The sequence below is a fragment of the Cyrtonyx montezumae genome, unplaced genomic scaffold, assembly GCF_038088225.1.
Source record: "Cyrtonyx montezumae isolate F1298 unplaced genomic scaffold, pur_monq_1.0 scaffold_3, whole genome shotgun sequence".
NCBI classification, from domain to species: Eukaryota; Metazoa; Chordata; class Aves; order Galliformes; family Odontophoridae; genus Cyrtonyx; species Cyrtonyx montezumae.
Genome location: NW_027072034.1, coordinates 114,558,356 through 114,580,565, shown reverse-complemented (window position 1 = coordinate 114,580,565; position 22,210 = coordinate 114,558,356). Strand labels below are relative to the sequence as shown.

Here is a 22,210-nt window from a genome sequence, read left to right as displayed (position 1 = left end):
GTGCCTGAGTTTGTGTTGTCATGTTGCATAAGGACGATAGAAATGGTTGAGGATGGTTAAAATTGAGGGGCCCTCTGCCTCCTCATACAGCTGAACTGTGGATGCTGATCCTGACATGACTATGACACTCATGTTGTGCTTCTTATGCAGCTAAGAGAACAGCAGCAAATGAGTACTGGCCAGAATAGGCTTCCTTCCTAAGCTGCTAACAGAATATGTAAACTGGTGTCTCAGGTTACAAACAAAATCTGAAAGGAGAGATTTTATTCTCCTTTTTTCTTTTGCAGTAGCATTGATGATACATCTCAGCACAGCACATTGAGACTGGAAAAGCTCTTGAAGCACCTCTACCGAGATCTGAACGGCTCTGGGTTATTTATTTATGATGATTTATAAAAGAATGACATAAACCAAACATTTTCATTCGCAGACCACTAGAGGAAGAGGTTAACCAACAGCCATATTAACAAACTTTGTTTTGCTCTGTGATTGCCAAACAGGTTCGGGTGCACCACCAGAGGGAGTGAGCCTCACAGGCTTCAGCATGTTGGTGGGAGAAGTGAGTTGGTGCAAGGAAACTGCTCTCTGGATAAAGGCTAGCTGGTCCTCTTTTAAGTGGTCTCCTGGCTTAAGTGGTCCGAGCTACAGGGCACTGCAGTCTAAGCAGTGCCTACAGTTATACACCTGCAGGAGTTTAAGCAGATGCAGCAGAGAGGAAGAGCAAAGTGTTGTGCTTCAGTGCAACCCTGTTGTACAGATCTGCATTGCTGTCCTGGGGGGAATCCTTGCAGCTGTTTTACCTCAGGCTGATGAAAGCATGAGAACAGTTTTTGAGAAGATCTTCTGAGGGTGAGGGAAATCCTCTGTGGTAGTTTAGGAAGCTGGATGCAATTTTAGCAGTGGGTGGGTCCAGCAGAACACAAAAGCTAGACATGTCTAGGAGCGAGGGAGAGTCATCCAGTACGAGCTGTTCCGGTGACACCTTGATCGGTTTCGTTTACACGTTATAGCTGTCTTGCCTAAATCTGTGAATACATAGGAGTTTATATGCCTGCAGATTTGAGCTGAAATCCCAGTTTTTACCTCCTCTCTTGAAGCAGCTGCCTATGTTCCTTCAAAAGACACTCGCAAGTAAGTTCTTTGCAGTAGAATAAGCAGTACAAAACCAGCAGCAGAAACTGAGCAGACAGCTGTGGTTAAAGAGGCAGTCCAGAGAAGGAATCCTACTGCAGACAGGGCAAATTATAACACAGGGACTAGCAGAGTAAAATATATCCTCAGAGTCATGCAGCTGTCCCACTGCTTTCCTCTGGTGAGCCTCATCTCGGCAATCCTTTCATTTTATCTTTCTAGCCAACCTCCCCTCCCTACTTTTTATACAGTGAGTGTGTTCTCAAAGAGGTCTCTTGCCAGCTCACGGTTGTACTGGCGTAACCAGACTTCCCCAGATCAACCCTGCCACGAAAGATGTTTGCTGAAAGAGATCTGGTACTCTGAACAATGCATAACAAAATCTTAAGGCATTAGCAGGAGGACCTGCAGCTAGAAAATGGCCATAAAGTCTTCATTCCTTTGCAACTTCTTTATGTCTCACTAGTCAGCCTCCAGGAGAGGCTTTCTGCTCCTAGTGCTATTCAACTTGAAGGTCACCAGCATTAGTCCCAACTGAACGGCAGAATACAATCCACTTGCAGAGGCGTGTGCTGCTGTGAGAAGAGATATCGAACTCCGTGTGTCGTAGGTTCCCATTCACTTTGCAGATAAAGTATTCAATGCTATCAAATGTCAGGAGCATTTTAGGAATAGAATTCAGTAACTATTATTTCACTTCAAAACATAGACATTAATTAAGAGCTACCCCTTCAAACAACATCCATGTCTAGTACTGTTCTGGTGTGAGAAGCAAAATCACAAGGATGGGGCAGGAAAAGGCCAGGTCTTTTGGCTGTTAGTGGAGTTGTGGGTTAAGTATTCAGAATTCACAAGAACAGCCTCACTTGGTCATTTGCATTGTTTCCAAACATAGAAACAAGAGAACTATAAAGAAGAATGAAATCAGACTGGCCAACTCCGGTATTCAGAGAGGTCATAATATGGAACACAGGTATACTGGGATTTAATAATTTTGAGGTGTAGACAGCAAATAGATTTTGTTTGTAACATCCATATCTTAAGAGTTTTGCATGCAAAGAAGCTTGAGTGTGCAGCAAAGAGGGCTTTAAATTCCATGGACTCCCTAGTTACATGCTGCTTTAAAGAAAGAGAAAAAACAAGAACAAATAGACCCACAATGATGAGAAATTACCGTTGTGACATTAATTGGGGATTCTTGCTCATAAATAGAAAGCATCTGTGGTTTATAGCAATATAGAATTAAGTCAAAAGCCTAAAAAGTCTGAACGTCATGTCATTGTTTCGTGATAACAAATGGTGAACTGATAAATAGTGCTGTACTTCTGCAAGTTGGTTTGTAAACCCTGCTCAGAACACACCGGTAGAGTCTGACTGCAGCTGTAAACCTCACTGTGCAGACCAAACCAAACTAGAAGGGCTCGAAACTTACAGGAGCTTTCTCTGTGCAAGGTTCTGAGGACCAGGAAGGTTCTAGCCCGTGCACTCCCAAGTCCTGGAACAACCTTCCGTGCTCGCACCTCTTGTGCAGGGCCCCGCAGGAGCAGTGCAGGCTCGTGGCTGTGCCCCAGGACCAGCAGCTCAGGACCATGGCACTGCTGCACGCCCCCCCCAGCCAACTGCTCCCCACTTGGAGCTGAGGATCGTTTTAACAGCCCATTGCCGGTTCAGCAGGGCCACGGGGCACTGGGTGAATTCCCTCCTCCAAAGAGGACGTGACTTGCCCAGGGCCACAGAAAGACTGTGCCAGAACTGGGATCAGGACTCTGTAGTCCCCAGGTGCCAGACACGTGCTTGCCTTAAAACTGAGCACTTCATCAAACCGTAAAATCCAGCCAGATGGTGACTCTTTGCTATTATCTGGACCAGTGCTGGGAGGCTTAATGTGTGCAAGGCACAGTGAAGATCTGCATTCCAGTTTCTGTGTCTAAGGCTCAGAAGCCTAGGAAATTGACCAGTGTTTCAGATCTGAATGCTCCTAGATAACTTGAGTCTGAACACAAGTTCTAGCTTGGCTCTGTTCTTCCCATGAAATTTTTCTGCTCACTTTCAGCAGGGAAGTTCATTCCTTGGGAAGGGGTAGAGAGGTGCAAGAGTAGTGACTGGCTACTTTGCCATTCTTGCTCTGGCCAGCGTCTGCGCACCCAGTCGGTCTCTGCTCCTCAGAGTAGCAATGATGGTGGAATCACCCAGTGATTCAGTTTTGATTTAAGAACTCAGCCATACAGACTCACAGGACATGTGCACCCTCTTTGCCATAGCTGTATATGGATGTTTGTCCCTGGGAACACCAGAATGCACTTAAACTTTCTTCAAACTCCTGTCAGAGAAAATACATCATTATTATTTTTGGAGCTAGAATTTTTAAAAAGCAGATCATATGACATAATTCCTGTCTCACAAAAGTCATATTGGCCACTCTGTGAGTGAATTTTGGCCTTTGTTCCATCTTTGGAACAATCTTTGCATCCTGCCGCTGGGGGAAGAAGATGATAACTGCGTATTTCTCCTCATTACAACTTCTCTTTTACTCGTGTATTTCTTGAGGCAGGTGCCTTTGAGGTGTTTGCAATGACCAAGCCTTTTTTCTAATAGCTTCATTTTGCATGTCTTTGTCCCTTCATGCCAGTCACTATATCAACAGCGTGTTGGTCCCAAATGAAAAGCAACTCCCTGCTGCTAACAGCACCGGTAACGTTTTCCTTACCGTGAGTTTCGAGAAGCTGCTTGACCTAAGCGTATGCTTTTCCATTTCAGACAGTGCATGATAGTTACTGTTCACTCAGACTTTGCAAACAAAACATTGTGAACGGGAAAAAAAAACAATAATACAAAAGCTAAGGAGCAAAGTAAATTAATGCACTAAACGGTAACGTTCTTGTTTCTTGCTAAATTGCATTCTGATAATGGAAATGCTTCTACCTTTAACTCATAGTGAATTGAAAACTTAACTCTGCATTCAAGCCTCACCCTGCCAGTCAGCGGCAGGCACCGACGGTAATGCTGTGTGCTCCAGGCGGATCAAAAGAAACTCATTATCAGGCAGTCATCTAAGAGGATACAACGGCTTCACGTCCATTTGTTCGGCAGTCTGGAATGGATCTTTTCTGTGTCTGCTGTCTGTAATAGCTTTTAGGGCTGGCTCTTCTTCCAACACACAGTACAAATCCTCTGGTAACTAGTACCAGCCACGCACAACAAAAGCCTGCTAAATCTGGTGTAAGCTCAGAAATTGAAGACTCCTTGCCCTTTCCTCATACTAAAATCAGCATGGGACTCCCATGCCATGTTCTGAGCTGCAGCCCTAGATGCAGGGGTTCTTCTGGGCTCCTACACACACTGATGTCGCCAAGACCTGCAAGACCAGAAGTGAATTCCCTCCTTCCATGCAGGTTGAAGCTGACCAGTGAGAACAAGTTGTTTCTCATGGTCCCTTCTGGCAGCCCTGGCACTGCAGTTCTCCCTCTGAACCTGGGAACTTGCAGCTGAGCAAAATTCTTTTCACAGTCGTTAGTAAGAGCAGATTGGTTAAGGTTGACGTACACTCATCCTCAACAAAACTTGGCTTTGGACATCTATACAGTTCCAGCAAGCCAGCTGCAATTAACCTTACTCTTCATTCAATCTAAAAAGAAGGTACCCCCTTGCCTCGATGCATGTGCCACCCATCATTTGCATGCCTCGGCTCTTCTGATCGTTTTCTCCCAGCCACCCGCATACCTGCCTGCTCCAGCCACTTTCTCTTGGTGCTCGTGTCAGTGAAAGCCTTTGGAAGGGATCAGTGTGTGTGTGTTTACCTAGGATGCCTCCTGATGTTCTTCAGTTCCTGCGTCTGCCAGCAGCACGCTCCTGTGCGCATACACACAGCTGATTCCAGAAGCTTTCTGTCAGTTTATTCCATATCCTGCCCTTCACCTATGTGTATAGCTTCCTAGGGGGTGTTAATATATGTAAAGTTAACATTTCCTGTTTGAATAAGAAAGGTAATTGGGAAAGGGAAACCAGTACATAAACAAGTCCCTTTTATTTTTTTCTTCCATGAGATTTTCCCAGTAGATAAAAAAGAAAAAAGAAAAAACTTCAGCCTACTCTTGCCTTGGGTATTTTGGCGATATTAATAGATAGCTCTTACTACCTTTCTGTTCCTTCCCTGACTGTTCATTGAAACTGCTCTCAATCCTTGGAGCTTATTCCCAGAATATTTATGCATGAGTCTAGAACTGATGTTTGGGGTCTAGTACCCCCAAGAGGAGCTTCTTATGACAAGGAAAGTTCATGTGGTTGCAGCCCACTTGCAGGAAATGGCTGCAGAATGGAGGACACTCGTGAAAACCTGTTTTTGACAGAGCTCCAACTATTGGATTTTAAGTGGGTACCCTGCCTATCTTTCGATGACCCTTCCCTTCGCTCCAAGCACATACACAAGTTTGTATTCATCTTTCTTGAACAAAGGTGTTTCTCCTTTCACAACAGTCACAGTCTCTCTCCTCACTGAAAACACCTCACCGAGGCAGTGTAGGATTATCCTGTTGGTTTTATGGTTTGTCTGTGTTCTATGTAGACAAGAATCTGGAGTGAAAATTCCCAATTGTAGAGTTTTTGCATTCTTGTCATGACATGCCCCTTAGTCTGTATCAAACCCAACCCTGCAGCTGACATCGCTGAAAAAAAGCTAGTACCTTGCAGTCTTCTCATCCGTATACTTTGCACTTGCATTAGGTTAACCAGATTTTCACAGGAGGAGATGCCCCGCGCTTTCAGAATGATGGGAGTGGGAAATCCAAAAGCATTAAAGCTTTTTAGAAATGTAAGGAGAACCCAGCCAACGCTGAGCTGTGGAAGGACACCGGTGATGTGTCACACTGAGGACTGGGTAAGCAGGAAGATGGCAACGCTGATGTGTGAACATGAGGACAGGAACTCATCTGGAGAGCTGGGAAGACCGGCCAGCGCAGGCTCTCAGTTGAATCTCACTCTAGAAGAGCACATCCCCAGTGTTCATACACACTCTATTTCACTGGTCGACGGGACAACAACCCCACAGAAACAGCTCCTTTACAGGCCGACCTCCCAGGAGCTGGGAGTGCCTGCAGCACGGCCTTGGCAGCTTGCAGAAGCGAGGGCCGCCCCTTGCGAGGTCCCTTGCTGGGCTCCGTGCGAGCTCGCTATGCTTGCAGGTGTCTCAGGGCCCTGAGACCTAGCGGGGCGGGCGGGCTGGGGCTGCCCCGCGAGGGGAGGGGGAGCCGCGGTTGGACGCTCGGCTTTCCCCGGGCTCCGTCCCGCGGGCAGCGCCGTCCATCAGGCGGTGAAGGAGCGGCCCCGTTCAGCCGCCTCGCCGCTTGTTTTGCTGCGGTTTTGTGGTGTTAAAAAAAAAAAAGAAAAAAGAAAGAAAGAAAGAAAGAAAAGAAAAGAAGAAGAAGAAAAAAAAAAAAAGCCCCGCAAACCGACGGGCACAGGGAAGGGGGGCAGTCTGGGTGTTGGGAGGGGAGAGGGGAGAAGAGTGGAAAATGTTGGCTCTGTCCATGGTCAAAGTAATTCAGCTATAATCCCCCTTTCTCTTCCTCTCCTGGAGCTCTATTCATATTCTAATCACAGCTTTTCCTTCCCCGGACCAGCCACTTTTATCACAGCCCCAGCTTTGCACTTTTACTTCCACTTCCAGCACACACAGCCGCCTGCAGAATCACCAACTTTTTCCCAGCCTCTCCTCCCTGACCCCGAAGCGGGGACGGATCCCCGCGCCCTCGGGGGGAACACCCCCGCTCCCGGTGCCCCTACGGCGGCGGCATCCCGTGCTGTGCCCCGGCCCGGGGCTGCCCCAGCAGCGAGCACTGCCCTGCGGGACGACGGCAGCTTCTCCCCCCCGGCTCCTTCGCTACCCACACACTTCGCCCCTTTCTCTTACCCCCCCTCTGAACACACACACACCCCGCCACATGAGGGGCATCGGGGAAGCCGCGAGGAAGCCGAGGAGGAGGGGAGCGGGCGCTGCCCGCCCGGCCGCGCCCCGAGGAGCGCAGCCCCGCGCCCGTTGGAAGATCGGAGGCGATTTTGATCCGGGGCTGTAATGAGCCAAAGGCGTTGGGTGGGGGGACGGGGAGGGGGGAAGGGAGGAGTGGAAAGGCCGCTGGAACTTTAAATAAGAAAAACGTTTCTAATGCTCTAATAGAAGAGGGAAGTCGAAGTGTTGGGATTGCGTAGATCTAAGGCCCCCCTTTTTGGAGGAAAGCTTTTCTTATTCAAAACAGCATCACAATGGGCTTCACATTGAGCCTTGCCACATCCCCATCTGAGTAGCAGCCATTCATCAGGCTGGCTGGCCTATCAATGACATTTCTCCCATCAGGGCTTCTATAAAATGATGCTTTTTCCCATGAAACATCCGCAAACATTTTGACGGGTCTGGCTTTGCCCTGCTGGATTACGGAGTGTCCCCCTCTCCCGCGCTCCCCCTCCCCACGAGCCGCCGCTGCCCTCCCTCCCGCCCCGCTCCCGCTCCCTCTCCCCTCGCTCCGCGCACCCCCGAGCTGGGGCTCTGCACACCCCGGCACCTTGGGGCTCCCGTCCCGTCCATGGGAAGAGCATGCATTGTGGGTTGCTGGAGGAACCCGATATGGACTCCACAGGTAAGTGCCCCCTCCCTCCCTCTCTCCCTCCCTCCCCTCGTCCCCCGGGCAGAACTTCCCAACGTGACGCTGGGTGCCTGGGGCTGCAGCCCCGGGGCAGCGCTGCCCGACGCGACTCAGCTCTGGGGTTTTCCCTTTCTTTTCTTTTTTTTTTTCTTTTCCCTTTTTATTTTTCCCCTTTCTGCTCGCCAGGCTACCGGCCGGCAAACTCGTTCCCTCTCTGCTTCTACTTGTAGGCTTTAGGTTTGCTGAAAGATTTTCGGCAAGGTTTATTGGGGAAGTTTGTGCGAGGTGTTGCAGCGCCTCGAAGGGGAGAACTCTAGGGTTTCTCGGTCCCTAGACTCCCTGCCCGGCCGCTCACCCCGTTCACCCAAGGAGGGGGAGAAGCCGGAGCAGGAGCGGGACGAAGGGATGCTCTCCCCGAGGGCCGCAGCCCGCGCCCCGACGGCCGCCGCCGCCGCGAGGAGCGGCCCGACTCAGCACGGCGGGGCCGGCCCGGGGGCTTCCCTCTTTCCCTCCGTCTCTGGGCAGAGCCTCCGGGACGCGCTGCCCCGCAGCGGATCGGATCCCCCGCGCCTCCCCGACGGCTCGGCAGGACGGCCTCGGCTCCCCGAGGGGTCCCGGGGCTCTTTCATCCCTCCCGCGGCGCGGTGCCGGGGCTCGGCCCCCGGCACGAAATCCCGGGAGCGTCGCGGGAAGAAAAATTGCTCCGCGGGGATCTGCGCTCGGGTACCGCCCGTGAGCGAGTTCCGGGCGTCGGATGGAGCTGTCCCGCTTCGCACCGCCGCTGCTGCCGGCACGGCGCTGAGCGCACCGCGGGCGGATCCTCGTTCTCGGCAGGAACGGGCCTTTAGGGGAAACAGCCGCCGCCCGACCCTACAGCCAAACCGAGAAACCAAACCACGCTCTGGGTTCCCTAGCAATGCGCTCGGCATCGCCCGACTCCGTGCTGTCCGTTCCTTAACTTCAGCGCGGCCGTGATAAATGGCAGCATGATTGATTAAGATAATATTAATCAGAAAACGCGTCAGTCTTGCTAAACAGATGGCAAGAGAAGTGGGGCTTTGCGGTTGTCTCATTCAGACACCTTAACCTCCCTTTCAGAGGACTTAATCCAATTAGCTTTTCTCCCGAGTTGCAGTTGTTATGTAAAGATCCTTTTGCGTCGCAGAGAAATATGGCTTCATTGGAAAAAAGAAAAAAAAAAAAAAACCCTCTTGTGTTTTAATTTCTCCCTGATGCTTTGTCTTGAAATAATAATAATGTCCCATGGCCACCGGGCAGAGGCCCCGTGCTCAGCGCTGTGCCGTAGCTAGGCGGGAGCACCTCTGGTTTCAGAGCAGTGCCTAGATGGGATCCTTGGGACATGGAGCGGACCCAAAGCCCATGAGCTCAGCAGAGAGCCCTACAGAGCTGTCAGGAGGTCGGGATGAGGTCCTCAGCACCGTGCTGCCGATCCTCCTCCAGGGCGCCAGCAATGTGCAGGGCAGCCATCGGCCTGCAGTTACAGCGGGACCCAGAAGGGAATGAAGGGCCTTCATCGCCCGATACTGATAATGAAGGGTTCAGAGCTGGCAGGCAAAGCAGTTGGGGCAATTCAGAACGTGTCTATAGCACTGAAGCGTGCAGCCCAAGGTCTAATTTTTACTTTTATTATTATTTATCAAAACGAGTGGTTTCTTTTGCTGCTGAAAATTGTTTTCTTCGCTGGTTGTGCTGCGGTGTGCTAATAGATAAAGAGGAAGTTGCTATTGTTTTTGTTTCCTTGCAAGCTCACAGGCGACCCAATCTGCGATTTATTTTTGTTCCAGAAAATGAAAAAAAAAAAAAAAAAGAAAGAAAAAGAAGTTATTTACTGCTCTACAATTTGCTTACAAAGGCTCTCTCCTGCTGAGCCGTTGTGACGATCCCTCAGTTTGTTTGAATTCTAAACTTGACACGACGCGTGCATGCAGCCGGTTCTTAATGCAACCAAACCCGTCTGTTTCTCCCTTGTGGTTTCACACCGTACATGGTTGGAGGTGAAAGAAATGGAACAAAACAAACCGCGGCAAAACCGTTTTGTTCCCTGCTCGGGGCCCGCTCCTTGGGCCACAAGGAGGGCCGCAGGGCCGCAGCTCGCGGCCGTCCCGGTGCTGGGCCGCTCCCCAAGGTGCACTCAGGCCTTGGGGCAGGCTGCGGGGCTTTGTAGGGCTTGCTGAGTTGGCCTGGAAGAAGTTTGTCTTCGAAGTTTGACACAGGGAGAAGGATGATTTGATGATTTACTCTGTTGAATTCTAACGCACTCTGTGAGGTAGGAGTGTGGGCTTTTCGCTGCTCCGCAACCTGCTGTTTACCTGCCTTGAAGGAAAGCTCCTTGAAGGAAGAGCTGAAATAAGGTTTTTACATAAGAATAGCTGGACAGCAGCGGGATATTATTTTGTTGATCTAAGTCACAGTTTAGAGCTTACAGTCCTCAAGATTTTATTTGGGTGAAAGCTTCGTTAAAGAGGGGACTCCGGCTTCAGGCAGATGAAACTTTTCCCATGGGACTGCAGCGAGAGCGCTGGTGGTCCCACCCTTCTGCAACTGGTGAGAGATCTGTGTGTGCTGTGAGATCCCCGTGCTGGGTGTTAGAGCTGTCCTGCACAAAGTCACTGCCCTGAGGCACAGCGCAGTGCTCTCATCAGCATCCACGGTTGGTTTGCTGGTGGCAAAGCAGGCTGATTTCCAGCCACTGGCGCTGTCACCGAGGAGGAAGGTTAGCGCACCCGTACAATTGGCAGTGTCTCCAAATGGAAACGCTTCTGCTTTTTTTTTTTTTTTTAAGCTTAAATTACAAGTGTTTTGCAAGTTGGAGCAGTCAGAAGGGGCGCGTCCCCTGGGACGCCATTTCAATACATGGGGTTTTGCCTCGACAAAATAGATGACATCGTGGGAGCACCGGGCTGCGTGCGGTGGGGAAACATTAGTGCCTCTTCAGATGGGGACTTTTGAAGAGGCGGCCTTAAATACAGCCAGGGCGTGGGGCTTTGTAACAAAGCCTTGAGAGCCGCAGCAGGCTGTCATGTAACCAATACAAATATAGGGTCAGTCCTTCGGGGGATACTTGATGTGACATTAAAGTCCAAATAATTAGCTCACAATTCCGTGAGCCTGGAGGTCTGTGAATTTTCCGAGTTCACCCACTTGTCCGTTTCCCCACATCTGTGCTGGATTTTCCATTTGTTTCATTGTGTCTGGAAATGAATGCCCCGTACGATCCGGCCCTGCTGGAGCCCAGCAGCCCGGCGGCTGAGCCCATCGCATTGCTGACGCTCGGGTTAGGAGGATGGATAGCATAAAGGGTATTTGATGGCTGAGCGATCCCATAGAGAGCAAGAGCAGGAAGGGAACGTGGTGGTGAGGAAGGCAGTGGAGACCTCTGTGAGTTTTTGATTATGCTTGTATTAAAACACGCTTATGCACGGCTGCTAGATCCTGCAGAGTTGTGAATGCATGCTTAAGTTTTTGGGTTTAAAACTGTGATGCGGTTTGCAGATCCCAAAGCTGCGATTCCTCCCCAAGGGAAGCACCTGTTGAAAGTCCCTGTGTGGCTGCCCCAAAGGGCAGGTGTGCAGGGTCAGCTCGTAATGATCCCTCCTGATGGCAGCAAATGTGTAATAACTTAATTAATTGCCTCTATTTCACATGCATAACTAGCAGTCCTGGGCTGCCTTCGTTCCCATTTATTCTCTCCCAGGAGGTGAGAAGGAAAAAAGACAGTTTATTAGATGCAAAGTGCTAGAGATGGGGCTTAGCGTGACAGAACTGCTTCTGTGTTCTCTGCATGTAAATAACAGGTTAGTGAGGTACTTCTGGCCCATTCCTGCTTTTCTGATGAACTTGAAATCAGGAAACGTGGAGAGGGTTAAATAGAACCTTGGCTCTCACTGCATCCAGTAACGAAGGAAAAGCTCATTTGCAGCTTAAATTGTCTCAAGGCTGAAATGCAGGGCTCAGCGCTGTCTCATTTCCTTCAGCTACAGCTAAGCACTTTGTTCCCTTTTATTGGTAAGTGAACTTAATTTCTCTAAAATGGAATTTGTTACAGCAACCAAGTGGTTGATTCGCAACTGTGAGTGACAGGTTCACAATTAATTAGCGGCTTAACCTGAGCATTTTTTCTCAGGATCTCAAATATTATGAAAATGGGAAACAGTACATTTTAAACAGCTGGAACAGTTCGTGAAAGTTCTCTGAAAGATAGAGCACGAGGAGTTTGAGACGATAGCTTCAGAGCAGCAGGCTGGGGGTGTGTAATGGGACACCCCAAGTTTTGTAGGCACACAGTGGTTAGCGTTCTGTAAATTTCCTCCTGCTCGTGAGCCCTACGGTATGAACTCAAACACTTAGAAATGCAAAATCCTTTTCTTCAGGGATCTTTGTTTACTTGTTGGGATTGTATCCAGAAGAAGAGGTAACGTGTCTTGGTAGTAAGGGACTGCAAGTTTAGACTGTTGAAAATGACAACAGTTTCTTTGAATGCTGTCTCCAGACATAAAACTGGTTCTTGTTGCTCAGCTTTGATTTCTTCTCTTCTTAAACTTTCCCTGCTTAGAGAATTACTGGCAGGCTCTCTTCATCCTGTTTTCTTCTGGGCAGCTATTTTCACTGGCTTGGCTACTTGGGACAAGACCTAAATACGTTAGATTGAGCAGAACTCACTTCACTGCATGAAGAACATCTTACATGCTTGTAAGCATGCACGTGTAATGCCTAAGTCAACCAAACAGTGCAGTTACCATTTTCTCAGCAACAGGTGAGAGCTTTGTGTTCTCCTGGCTTGTGTAAAATTTGCAAAGCAGTTTAAAAAGAATGCATACAATGTCAAGGGAAATTAGAAGGTAGGGAAAAAAGTGTGAATATGGACAAAACTCAGTGCAACGATCAAGGGTTGATGCAGAGTGCTAAAACACCCTCAGGTGCAGCTGAGGAGGGGCAGCACAGGCAAGATTCCATTTCACTCATGGGGTCTCATGAGCTGGTGGCATCCAATGCTGTGTGAACTCCCTGTGTCCTGGGTTCTGGTCCTCCCAGCACTGCTTACCTCACTCAAAAGGCCCCGTGTGTCATCCTTTCCTCAACCTGTGATGCTTCCCTGCAAGACTGAAAGCTATCCCATGCCTTAGGGCCATCCAGAAAAGCTGTGTGTTTTTATTCTAGGAGATCTAATATTTTATTCTAGGATCTTGCAGAAACAGGTCATTCACTGAATGAAGTTTCAGGATGGTCACAGGAAGGAGGCCCAACCTTGTCCTTCAGAGGGGAAAAAAGAAAAAAAATCACCAAGAAGCTTATTTGATTTTTCACCTTATCTAGTGTTCAGTTATTGCATGTAAAGCAGGTTTTCCTAATTAAGCAAATGAGTATTTAATGCTGTCAGCTTTTTCCAGTATAACCTGTAGGTACTCTGCTTGTAGCTGTTGCCACCTCCACTGCCCAGAGGAAATTAAAATCCAGCATAATTAAACAATCCTCAAGCGACAGTGACTTGATGTAGGCTATAAAAATGTGGTGCAAGAAAATGTGGACGCAGTCCTGCTCTGCAGGTGCCACGTGTCTGGACCCAGCTATGACCTGCCACTCTGTGACAAGATGTTCCTGCTTGTATGGTGGGCTTTCATGGAGTTATAGTATAGCTTGGTTTGAAAGGGACTTTAAAGCCTGACTAGCTCCAACCTAATGCCTATCCTCTGTGCAGGGCTGCCACCCAGCAGATCAGACTGACCAGGATCCCATCCAACCTGGCCTTGAATGCCTCCAGGGATGGGGCTTCCCTCAGATACAGTGGCATGTTACACTGCTAGATGGAGCAGGCTTCTCCTCAACCTTCCCTGCCGTTGGCATGGTGCTTCAGCTCCAGGCCTCTGCACACCAGGCCTGGCCCAAGCAGCAGGCATTCCTGAGGAGCACAGGGTGGACGTCCCATAGGAGGAAAATGTGAAATGAGAGCTGAAGTAGGAGTTCTCACACTGAATGCATCAGGCCTGTGGTGTGAGTGCAGTGTCCATTAAAAGCTGCTTCTTCTGGGCTTTGGTGTCAGGGGTGGGAATGGGTGCTGTCTTGGGCGTGGAGTCCTGGAAAACAGCTCCAAGACCGGCTGCAGAGCAAGGCAGCTGCTGGAGAAATTCATTCTATGCCTCATGCAGGTGGAGAGCAGGTATGCCCTCTGCTTCCCCCTTCTCCTGAGTGGGGCAATAACAGGTGCCTCAAGTTGTGCAGGCTGGCTAGCACAGGTTTTCCACCATCAGAGCTAACATTCCTTTTCTAAGCGTAGAGTCATGGGGACAATACTTACGCAGGGGCCCCTCTAATGCAAACATTTTTTTTTAATGAGTTGTGGTAGGGGCAACAAATGGCCTCCATTGAATAGAGGTGGGGAGAACTGAGGAGGATTGCTTTTGCAGAGCATTTTAATCACATGGATGGAGCAGCGTGTTCACCTCTTCTCCTTGCTGGGTCATTTCCACTTCGAGCTCTGCAAACAGACCATCTATTGAGCAGTTAGTATTCAGTGCTGAATATTCAATACTAGACTCTTGTTTTGGTGAGTCTTAGGCAAAAAAAAAAAAAAAAAGAGGAGGAGGAAAGAAGACTTCTCTTTTTTCTCATGTTCCCTCCCTGAGTTTGCTTTGCATATTGTTCAGAGGAGACTGGAGGCTTCTCAGAAAAGCCAGGCTCATGGTTTTAAAAGCACTGGTCCAGTTTCATATTACTTTCTAAAGGGATGGAAGAGACAGCGTGGAAGGAACCAAATTCGTGCAAAGTTTATGAATCTGAAAGTCTAGACACACTGGGACTGGGTGAAGACTTTCTGAGAAGCACATTTAAGCTGTAAACTTAATAGCATGAAAAGCTTGCTCTACATGCACGGGTTAGTTCTGCAAGTAGCAGGCTTTGTGGGAGTACATCATGACGATTTAGCAATGTCCTTTTGGCTGATTCTCTGGGTGCATTTTGAGGGCTGAAAGAAACAACACTTTTTTTTCTGTCTGTTTAGAGCTGTATTTGCTCACAAAATGGTTGTGAGTAATGTAATGGCTGCATCCTTTGGCAGTAGTGAGCAACTGCTAGATTTGGAATAGATGTGCCTTAAGTGAGGGAAAGTGGCCTTTCCTTTGGTAAATACAGTATCTCTGTCCCTCACTCTTCAGTCAAATGACTCTTTCTTTAGTGCTGTGATCACATCCTGACACCTGGGTTTTCTCTGTACATAAGAGTTTGTTTCACTTTCTCTGTTGCTGTTTCTTATGAGAAATGTTTACTGTAGTCCCTGTAGTTCCAGTCCAGGATCTGACTTCTTTTTCTCCCTGTTTTCCAAAATTTTCCTCTACAGTCACTCTCTTTCCTCCCATCCTTTATTTTTAACACATCCCTTTTACTTGTTACTCATTCATTTCCTTTTCTTTTTCACTTCCTCTCCAGCAGCGTTCCATCTCCCTCTTCTCTCACCACCCCAACCCCTACAACCAGTGCTTCTTGCATCTCCCACCTATGTCTCACACTTTATTTTGTCACCTTTGTGGTCCTGTATTACTGATGTACTTCCATTTTTGTGCCAAACTGGCTTGGCTGCTGGGGCCATCAGCTCCTGTGACAGAGGGAAGCATTTTGCAGACACTCGCTGCAGATCCTGTTGCTTGCTGAGTCATAGGCTTCCTGATGAGCCAATTGACTCTAGCCCTTTGCACCAGTGAAGCAGAGCTGAATTAAGGGTTTGAGGACTCTTTGTCTTCTCACACGTGCTGTGAGCTGAGGGACCATGGTTGAGGGAATGCTTAACCCAAATAGCTTGTGAGCAAAGACTGACTTCTGCTGCAGGGTAGGGGGATCAGGGATGTTGGGACAGGAATGTAGGAGTGAAGACCCTCCTCTTATGAGATTACCAGTGTGCTTAACATTACTTGTATAGTATGAGAAGCCAATGAAGCGTGGGGCAAAAAGGACATCAAGAAGCCCTAGTGGGAGAGAATAGGACTGGAAGAAACAAAGAGGCATATCTGCATTTTCTTGGATTAATTAGAGAAGATGGTAGCATTTATACTGCTTCATGCAGCAGACCCTGAAAGACTGAGGATCTGTAATGCTTCATGCTGTGGAAGCATGGAGAACTGAGTTGGTTCTTGGAAAGCACACAGTATTTGCAACCATCCTACTGATGATAAGATTGGCTGTAAGTTGCGCATGCCATTTAAGTTATGTGCTCTGGAAAAGCTGAACTCGTCAAATACTGGTGTCATTAGCTTATGTGATCTTAGGTGAAAGTGAGAGAATGCCAGTGAGCTGAAATTGGACCGAGGGAGATTTCCTTCACCGTAAATGGGGAATGGCCTTAATAAGCCAAATAACTCATGACTACTGGTCTGGTGAAAATTACTTTTCAAAGAATGATAATAACGTGTGATGTGTAACTGTGAGATGGAAAAGGCTACTCCTGGTTGACAAATAAAATCAGACACTGCCCTAAAGGCTAGAATCAATAGACAAGAGAAATCCTGTATTCTAGGATTCATAACTATCTTCCTCCACATTTGGGATGTAACTTCTTAATGAGGAATATAGTACATCCTGTGGGTGTAATACTTAAATGAACGCGTCACATGTAGCTGAACTTTTGCATAATACTCAGAGTAACAAGAAAGCCACATCTCATAAAACGCATTTTTCCAACCCGTGTATCCTAGGTGAGTATAATGATGAACTGTGGTGCTTTTTATCACCTTGAGCGTGTCATTTTTTTTAAAGTGTACTTTACCAAATAGGTAAAAGCAAGGAGTGTAGACCTGCCCAAACAAAACAAAATTGCTTTTGGAGATTCAAAAGAATTGTTCTTCACATTCTTAAGATATCATGGCTTATCTGACTGTGCTTCACCAGAATCTCGAGAGCAAAGAAAAAGGACAAAAACATTCTTGCCAACGTCTAGTAAGGGCCCTGGACCAGTGTCCATTAACCCTGAAATAGTTCCAAGAGAAGTGTATGCCAAGAAATGAGAACAAAAGAAATGAGACTGCAACAAGAGTGCCCGACATTTTGCCCTGTTGGAAGCGAAATAAAGTTAGATTAACAAACAAAACACCAAGGTATCTGGCAGCTTGTCAGGGTAGCAGCTCTACCATCTGCACCAAGGCCATGTGTCACTGTCATCCCCGAGGAGCAGGTCTCTTGGAAGAACAGGAGATGGCTGTGTAGAACCGAGGAGGACACCGGCATGTTTTCCTGTGGAGCTTGATGTTCCTGACAGCTCGCGCTTGCTAACTGAAGGATACGTGCCCTGCCAGCTGATGACAACAAACGAGGCACCAAGGAGGGAAACCAAGCTCTGTGTGGCAGGTCCATCTTGGCAGTTAAAGAGGAGCTGTTTTGTGAACAAGGAATGTCTAAGCAACAGAGAAATCAAAGGGAACGGTGTTTGGAAGATAGCCCTGATGTAGTCTTACAAACCTTTCATTTGCCAGTGGAGAGAAGGGAGATTACATCATCTGCTTAAACCTAAACTTTAGAAAAATCTCAGTGTGTTTGATTAGCTGTCTGTAATAGCTTGATTTTGGTTGATTTCGGTGAGTTTAACACCCTTCATGGGAGCCAGTGGTTGCCAAGCCCTGTCACATTACAGATACAACGTTGTTTTGAACACTGTGGGCTCAGGCCAGGAGATCTTGATGAGGTCTTGTTTTTACAGTGGATTGAGGCTTCAGAAGGTGATTTTTCTTTGCCTTCATTCAAGCAGTGTAGTACTTTAAGAGCTCTGAATGCACTGCTGCAGTCAGCCCTCACACAACTCCATCAGAGTTACATTTTCCAGCGTCAGACATGTGGATGACCAGCAGTGCTGTGCTGCCAGCTTCAGGGGAGATTCAGCACATGAATCTTGCTTCTAGTCATTCAGGATCGGGTTCTAGAGCAGGCCTTCCTGAGCATGAGGGTCACACTTCTGTTTTATTTACTAACCTTTACCCTGACCTAAAGAGCTAGACTCTCTTGCCTTAGGGAGTCTGTTTTAAACTTGTGATTTGTTTTCTAAGTAGATTTGAACAATTGATCCAGGACACTGAAGCATTATTAGATATAGGCTTCATGTGGAAATAAAAAATAGGCTTTGTTGGATGGTAGTGTGTTAAGACAATGTTCAGCAAGGTAACTTCTACAGAAAAAAGCCTCAATGAGCCATGTAGACATCAGCATTTACATGGAGACAGACAAGAGAAGATTGTGTCAGGACACTGAGAGTTTTCTTTAGAAAGATAGAGCATCATCCCATCAACTCCACTGAAACAATTTTATAATAGGTGTAATATCTGTCTAGCATCATTGACTACCAAACTAGGAATGGGAGGTTCAGTGGCCATTAGTCAGCCTCTTGAGCTATGTCAGGTATGGCTTTTACTTATTAAATCTTCAGTTTGTAATCGCTTTCTGTCAGCCTGCTGGGTCAGATGAGCAGCTGGGTACTGCGACACATGGCAGAAATGCTGCAAGAAGAGAGAAACATTGTTCCCTCCCAGAACAATGAATACATAACTTAGAAGGAGTGATAAGAATCTGTATGCATAACAGGAGTTTCCCCTTTGTCACAGGAACTGTGAAATTATGTCTGTCATCACTTCTGAGTATTCATTTTTAAATAGGATCTCTAGTAAATCCACTTATACTTGGTTGTCCCTTGGTAATTACATTATCCAAATTTTTATACATTTTGTTTTTATATACTTTTTATATACAGGTAGCTTCTACTCTTTTTCTACATCTGCCCTAAGAAACAGCAGCCATGAATAAAAATGAGTGTGACTGTTGCAGATGCACCATCCAAATTGGTGCATGTAGTCTGGGTCATACCATCTCTTTCTTATCTCTTTCTCTTTGTAGAATCTTAGACTCATTTGAGTTGGAAAGGACTTCAAAAGGGCATCTAGTTCAACTCCCCTGCAATGAACAGGGATGCCCACAGCTCAGGGTGCTCAGAGCCCCTCCAGCCTGACCTTGGATGTCTCCAAGAATGGGGCATCCACCACCTCCCTGGGTATACAAATAGCAGGGACTTATTCCAGAGGTAGCTCTGTTTCAGTGACAAGCAAACTTTTGTAGAAGAAACACTAGTTCCTGGGCAGAGCACAAAGTAAAACTTCATTCTTGTTGACAAACTCCTTTAAAGTTTGGAACATGGGAGCAGATCTGGAGCTGAAGGCTAATGAAAAGAATTCCCACACAACTTAAGGGATCATGGTGAAATAAGCACTTGGTAATACTGCAAGCTGTGTTTACTAAAAACCTTTTCTATCTTTCAAGAACATAGGTCTGCTCATCTAGTAGAATTTCAGTTAAAAATAATAGCTATTCAAAATTACATCCATTGTATGACCACATCTAGATCACAGGATAGGGCACAACTGGGGAAATCCAGCACAGGAATTTCCACTGTAGGGGTGAGAAGTGAACAAAGTGCAGCTCAGATTAGGTGACTATGGAGTTTCATTTCCAACATAAAACCTCTCAGTGTCTCTTCAGGATGTCTGCCTGCAGCCAGGGCTGCGTCTAGTAGCCTTGGTGCAAGATGTATGCTCACCTTCCAGCTGCATCACACTGTCTCTCCAGCTGCCCCTGCCATCCTGCTTGGAGCTGAGCAGGAGAGAGACTCTTAAATGCCAAAGGAGACTAAGAGCAAGGGACCTTCATGCTACAGAAACTCTGAGATGTGGCAGAACAGCAGTTGAAGGAGCCAGCATTGTCTGTGGCTGGGCCCACCTCCTCTTCATCCTCCTCTGCATCATGGTATCCAGGTGGCCTTTGTGTTGCTTTTGCTATTGGCCAGACAAACGTGGTAGATGTGAATGCTTTTTTTTTTTTTTCTTTTTTCCCTTTCTCTCTGGGCTGCAGATATTCTAAGCCAATAATCATTATGCAAACAAGACAGAGTAATTATCTCATTAAATGCACTGTCAATATGCTGGCAGCTCTGCTGTATTCCTCACCTTGAATGAGGCTCTGTAGAGAGAGGCCTTTCAGAAGTGTCTTCCAGGACCTCTGAAGGAGGTCCTTTGTCCAAATAATTCATCAAAGGTCTATTTAAAACATAGTGCCTGCTCCTCTTTCCTAATAACTCATGGAAGTTCCTGTCCCTGAGAAGCTCTCATGCACTTTCCTGTGTTCTGGGGATCCCCAGGCCTTCCTTCCCAGTTGAGTGTCAAAACACCAAATAAATACAAATATGTGTGTCAGTGTGAAGAGAAGAACACTGATAATGGGCAGGGACAAGTGAACATCATACAGGCCTTTGCTCTTCTAACTCATCAAAACAAGTTCAGTTTAAACTCTTGTTGCTAAAAGCATTGATAGACACACTAACTGAAGACAAATATTTCCATACTTGAGGCTCAATGGATCTGTGAGGCTTGGCAAGATTAGGACCGAAAAGAGAAGAGGGGAAAGGAGGGCTGGAAGCAGTTTCATAAGTTTTTAAAAATCTGTTCTTCAACAGCTCGCTGGGAATGGTTTTTTGTTTGCATCTTAATTATTTTCATATTACTTTGTACAAAAATGGAAGAGTCTTCTCTTTTTCTTCAGACCAGAATTGTGCAGCAGATGTATTTGTATTCAGTGGCAGAGGGACGCGGTGTGCTTCATTATGATTCACCTCTGATCCTCGCAAAATTAAATAGTTGATGTAGTATTTAAAGGCGCATCTTCAAAATGACATTAAAAGCACCTGATTTGTATTCTTCGCTAATAAGATTATAATAGTTTTCACACAGTATAATAGGGCAGAATTATCAGAATGTGTCTGCACTACAGTTTACTACTGGGTATAAATTAATTTATTTTGCCTGGTTGTTTTTTAGTTGGTACCGATCATTGCTTCAAACCATTGTGCCAGTACAACTGAGGGTGCAAATGCTGGGAGTCAGAGTAGGAAGGAGTCCCAGGGGTAAGGGAAAGTGGGAAGTGAGAAATGCTGGAAACACTGTAGTAAAATACACCTTGTGAGACACAGGGCTTTATTCTGCTCTCACAAGGACATCCCACTAGAAATGTAGGTTTTCCACATATTATCTTGGTAATTCATTGTTGTTATCAGGTCTGATATGCACTTCTGTTTAACTGCCACCTGAACCCTCTATGCCTCTGTGACTGATCAGTATGGTTCAAGTGCAATAACTTGGGCTCCAATCATATTGTGTAAGTCATTATCTTTGTAGATCATGTATGACTGACATCAGCCTTGGCAGCGCATAATGAAACCTCAGGCAGGAGACAGCAAAGGTTAGGCATGGGTTCCTCCCTTCGACTCTGCAGCTGGGCTGTGCACCAAAGCAGTGTGGAGAAGAGTGCTTGGTGTGCACAGAACTCTGCCCAGTGGGTTCACTATGCTGGGGCAGAATCTAATGGTGTTAGCTCTGAAACAACTTCGGAAAGACAGATTTAGTTTTGGCTTTTTTTATTGTGGTTTCTTTGTCTTTATCTTTCTTCCCTTTTTCTTTTTTCTTTTTTTAAAGGCAGGTGTACGGGGGATCTGTCAGTGGGAGTGGGAGTGTTTTTGAATTCAGCAAAGCTGGTTGTATTTTCTTCTAATTCTTGCAGGAGTTGTTACTAATATTGGGAGTCAAAAGCTTTCAGAAAACTTTTATCTTTATACAAGCAGAGAAAATATTTATTAAGTGAAGGAATTTCTTAGAATACTTATTTACTTACACTTAAAGCACTCGGTTTAAGAGATAATGCAGCCTTTAAACAGCTAGTTGGTGTTGCCACATTTTGTCATCTGCCAAATTATTTGACAAATTTGCCATAAACTCACTGACATTTTCACTCAAAAGAGTTCGTTTTCTTCATTCTTTCCTGCCAGACAGGTCATGTATCTTTTCAGGCCTGAAGAATTTCTATCAGCTATTTAAATGCAAGGCCACAAAGACAAAGCCAGGCTCAGGCTGCAGCGAGCTGAACTGGCGTGATTCAGGACCAACATAGTTGCAGCACATAATTAAAACAGTAACTGTACCCTACTCCAGAGATGTTAGAGCTTGCGGTGTAAACTTCCTTAACAATAAAAAGGGCTGTAAATGCAGTTATTGGGATGATGATGAGACAATTACTCTAAGCAACACCTAAAAACTTTATTTTTGCTACTTAGTGGATGTGGCTAAAGATGGCTGCTGCCAGTTCCCTGCTGTCGAGGGAAGAGGATGAGTCCCAGCTTCCCAGCTCTCGGTGCCGGCAGGAAAAGAAAGGGCAAAGCTGGGCATCGCTCTCCCCTTGGCGCTAACGGCAGCCGCCTTTGCTTGTGCTCCCTGCAGCTGGGCATGGAGCCAAGGGAATTATGTACGGCCACGGCTGTGAGCTGAAAGGAGGAGGAGGAGGTAGGGTAACCTTTCTCAAGGCTTCTCGCACTGCTCTCTGGGGTCATCCTCAGCAGAAAGTTTCTCTTCACCTTCTAGCGA

At 46.8% G+C, this 22,210-nt stretch overlaps 1 protein-coding gene across 1 annotated transcript in view; it reads left to right on the top strand.

The window, feature by feature from the left end:
* Positions 1–7,722: 7,722 nt before the first annotated feature.
* Positions 7,723–22,210, top strand: part of RFX4 (regulatory factor X4) — an 88,428-nt gene continuing 73,940 nt past the window's right edge. Inside the window, exon 1 of the mRNA XM_065741317.1 lies at positions 7,723–7,757. Within this exon, the coding sequence (XP_065597389.1) occupies positions 7,745–7,757 (13 nt within the window). The 5' untranslated portion in view covers positions 7,723–7,744. The remainder of the gene's footprint in view (positions 7,758–22,210) is intronic.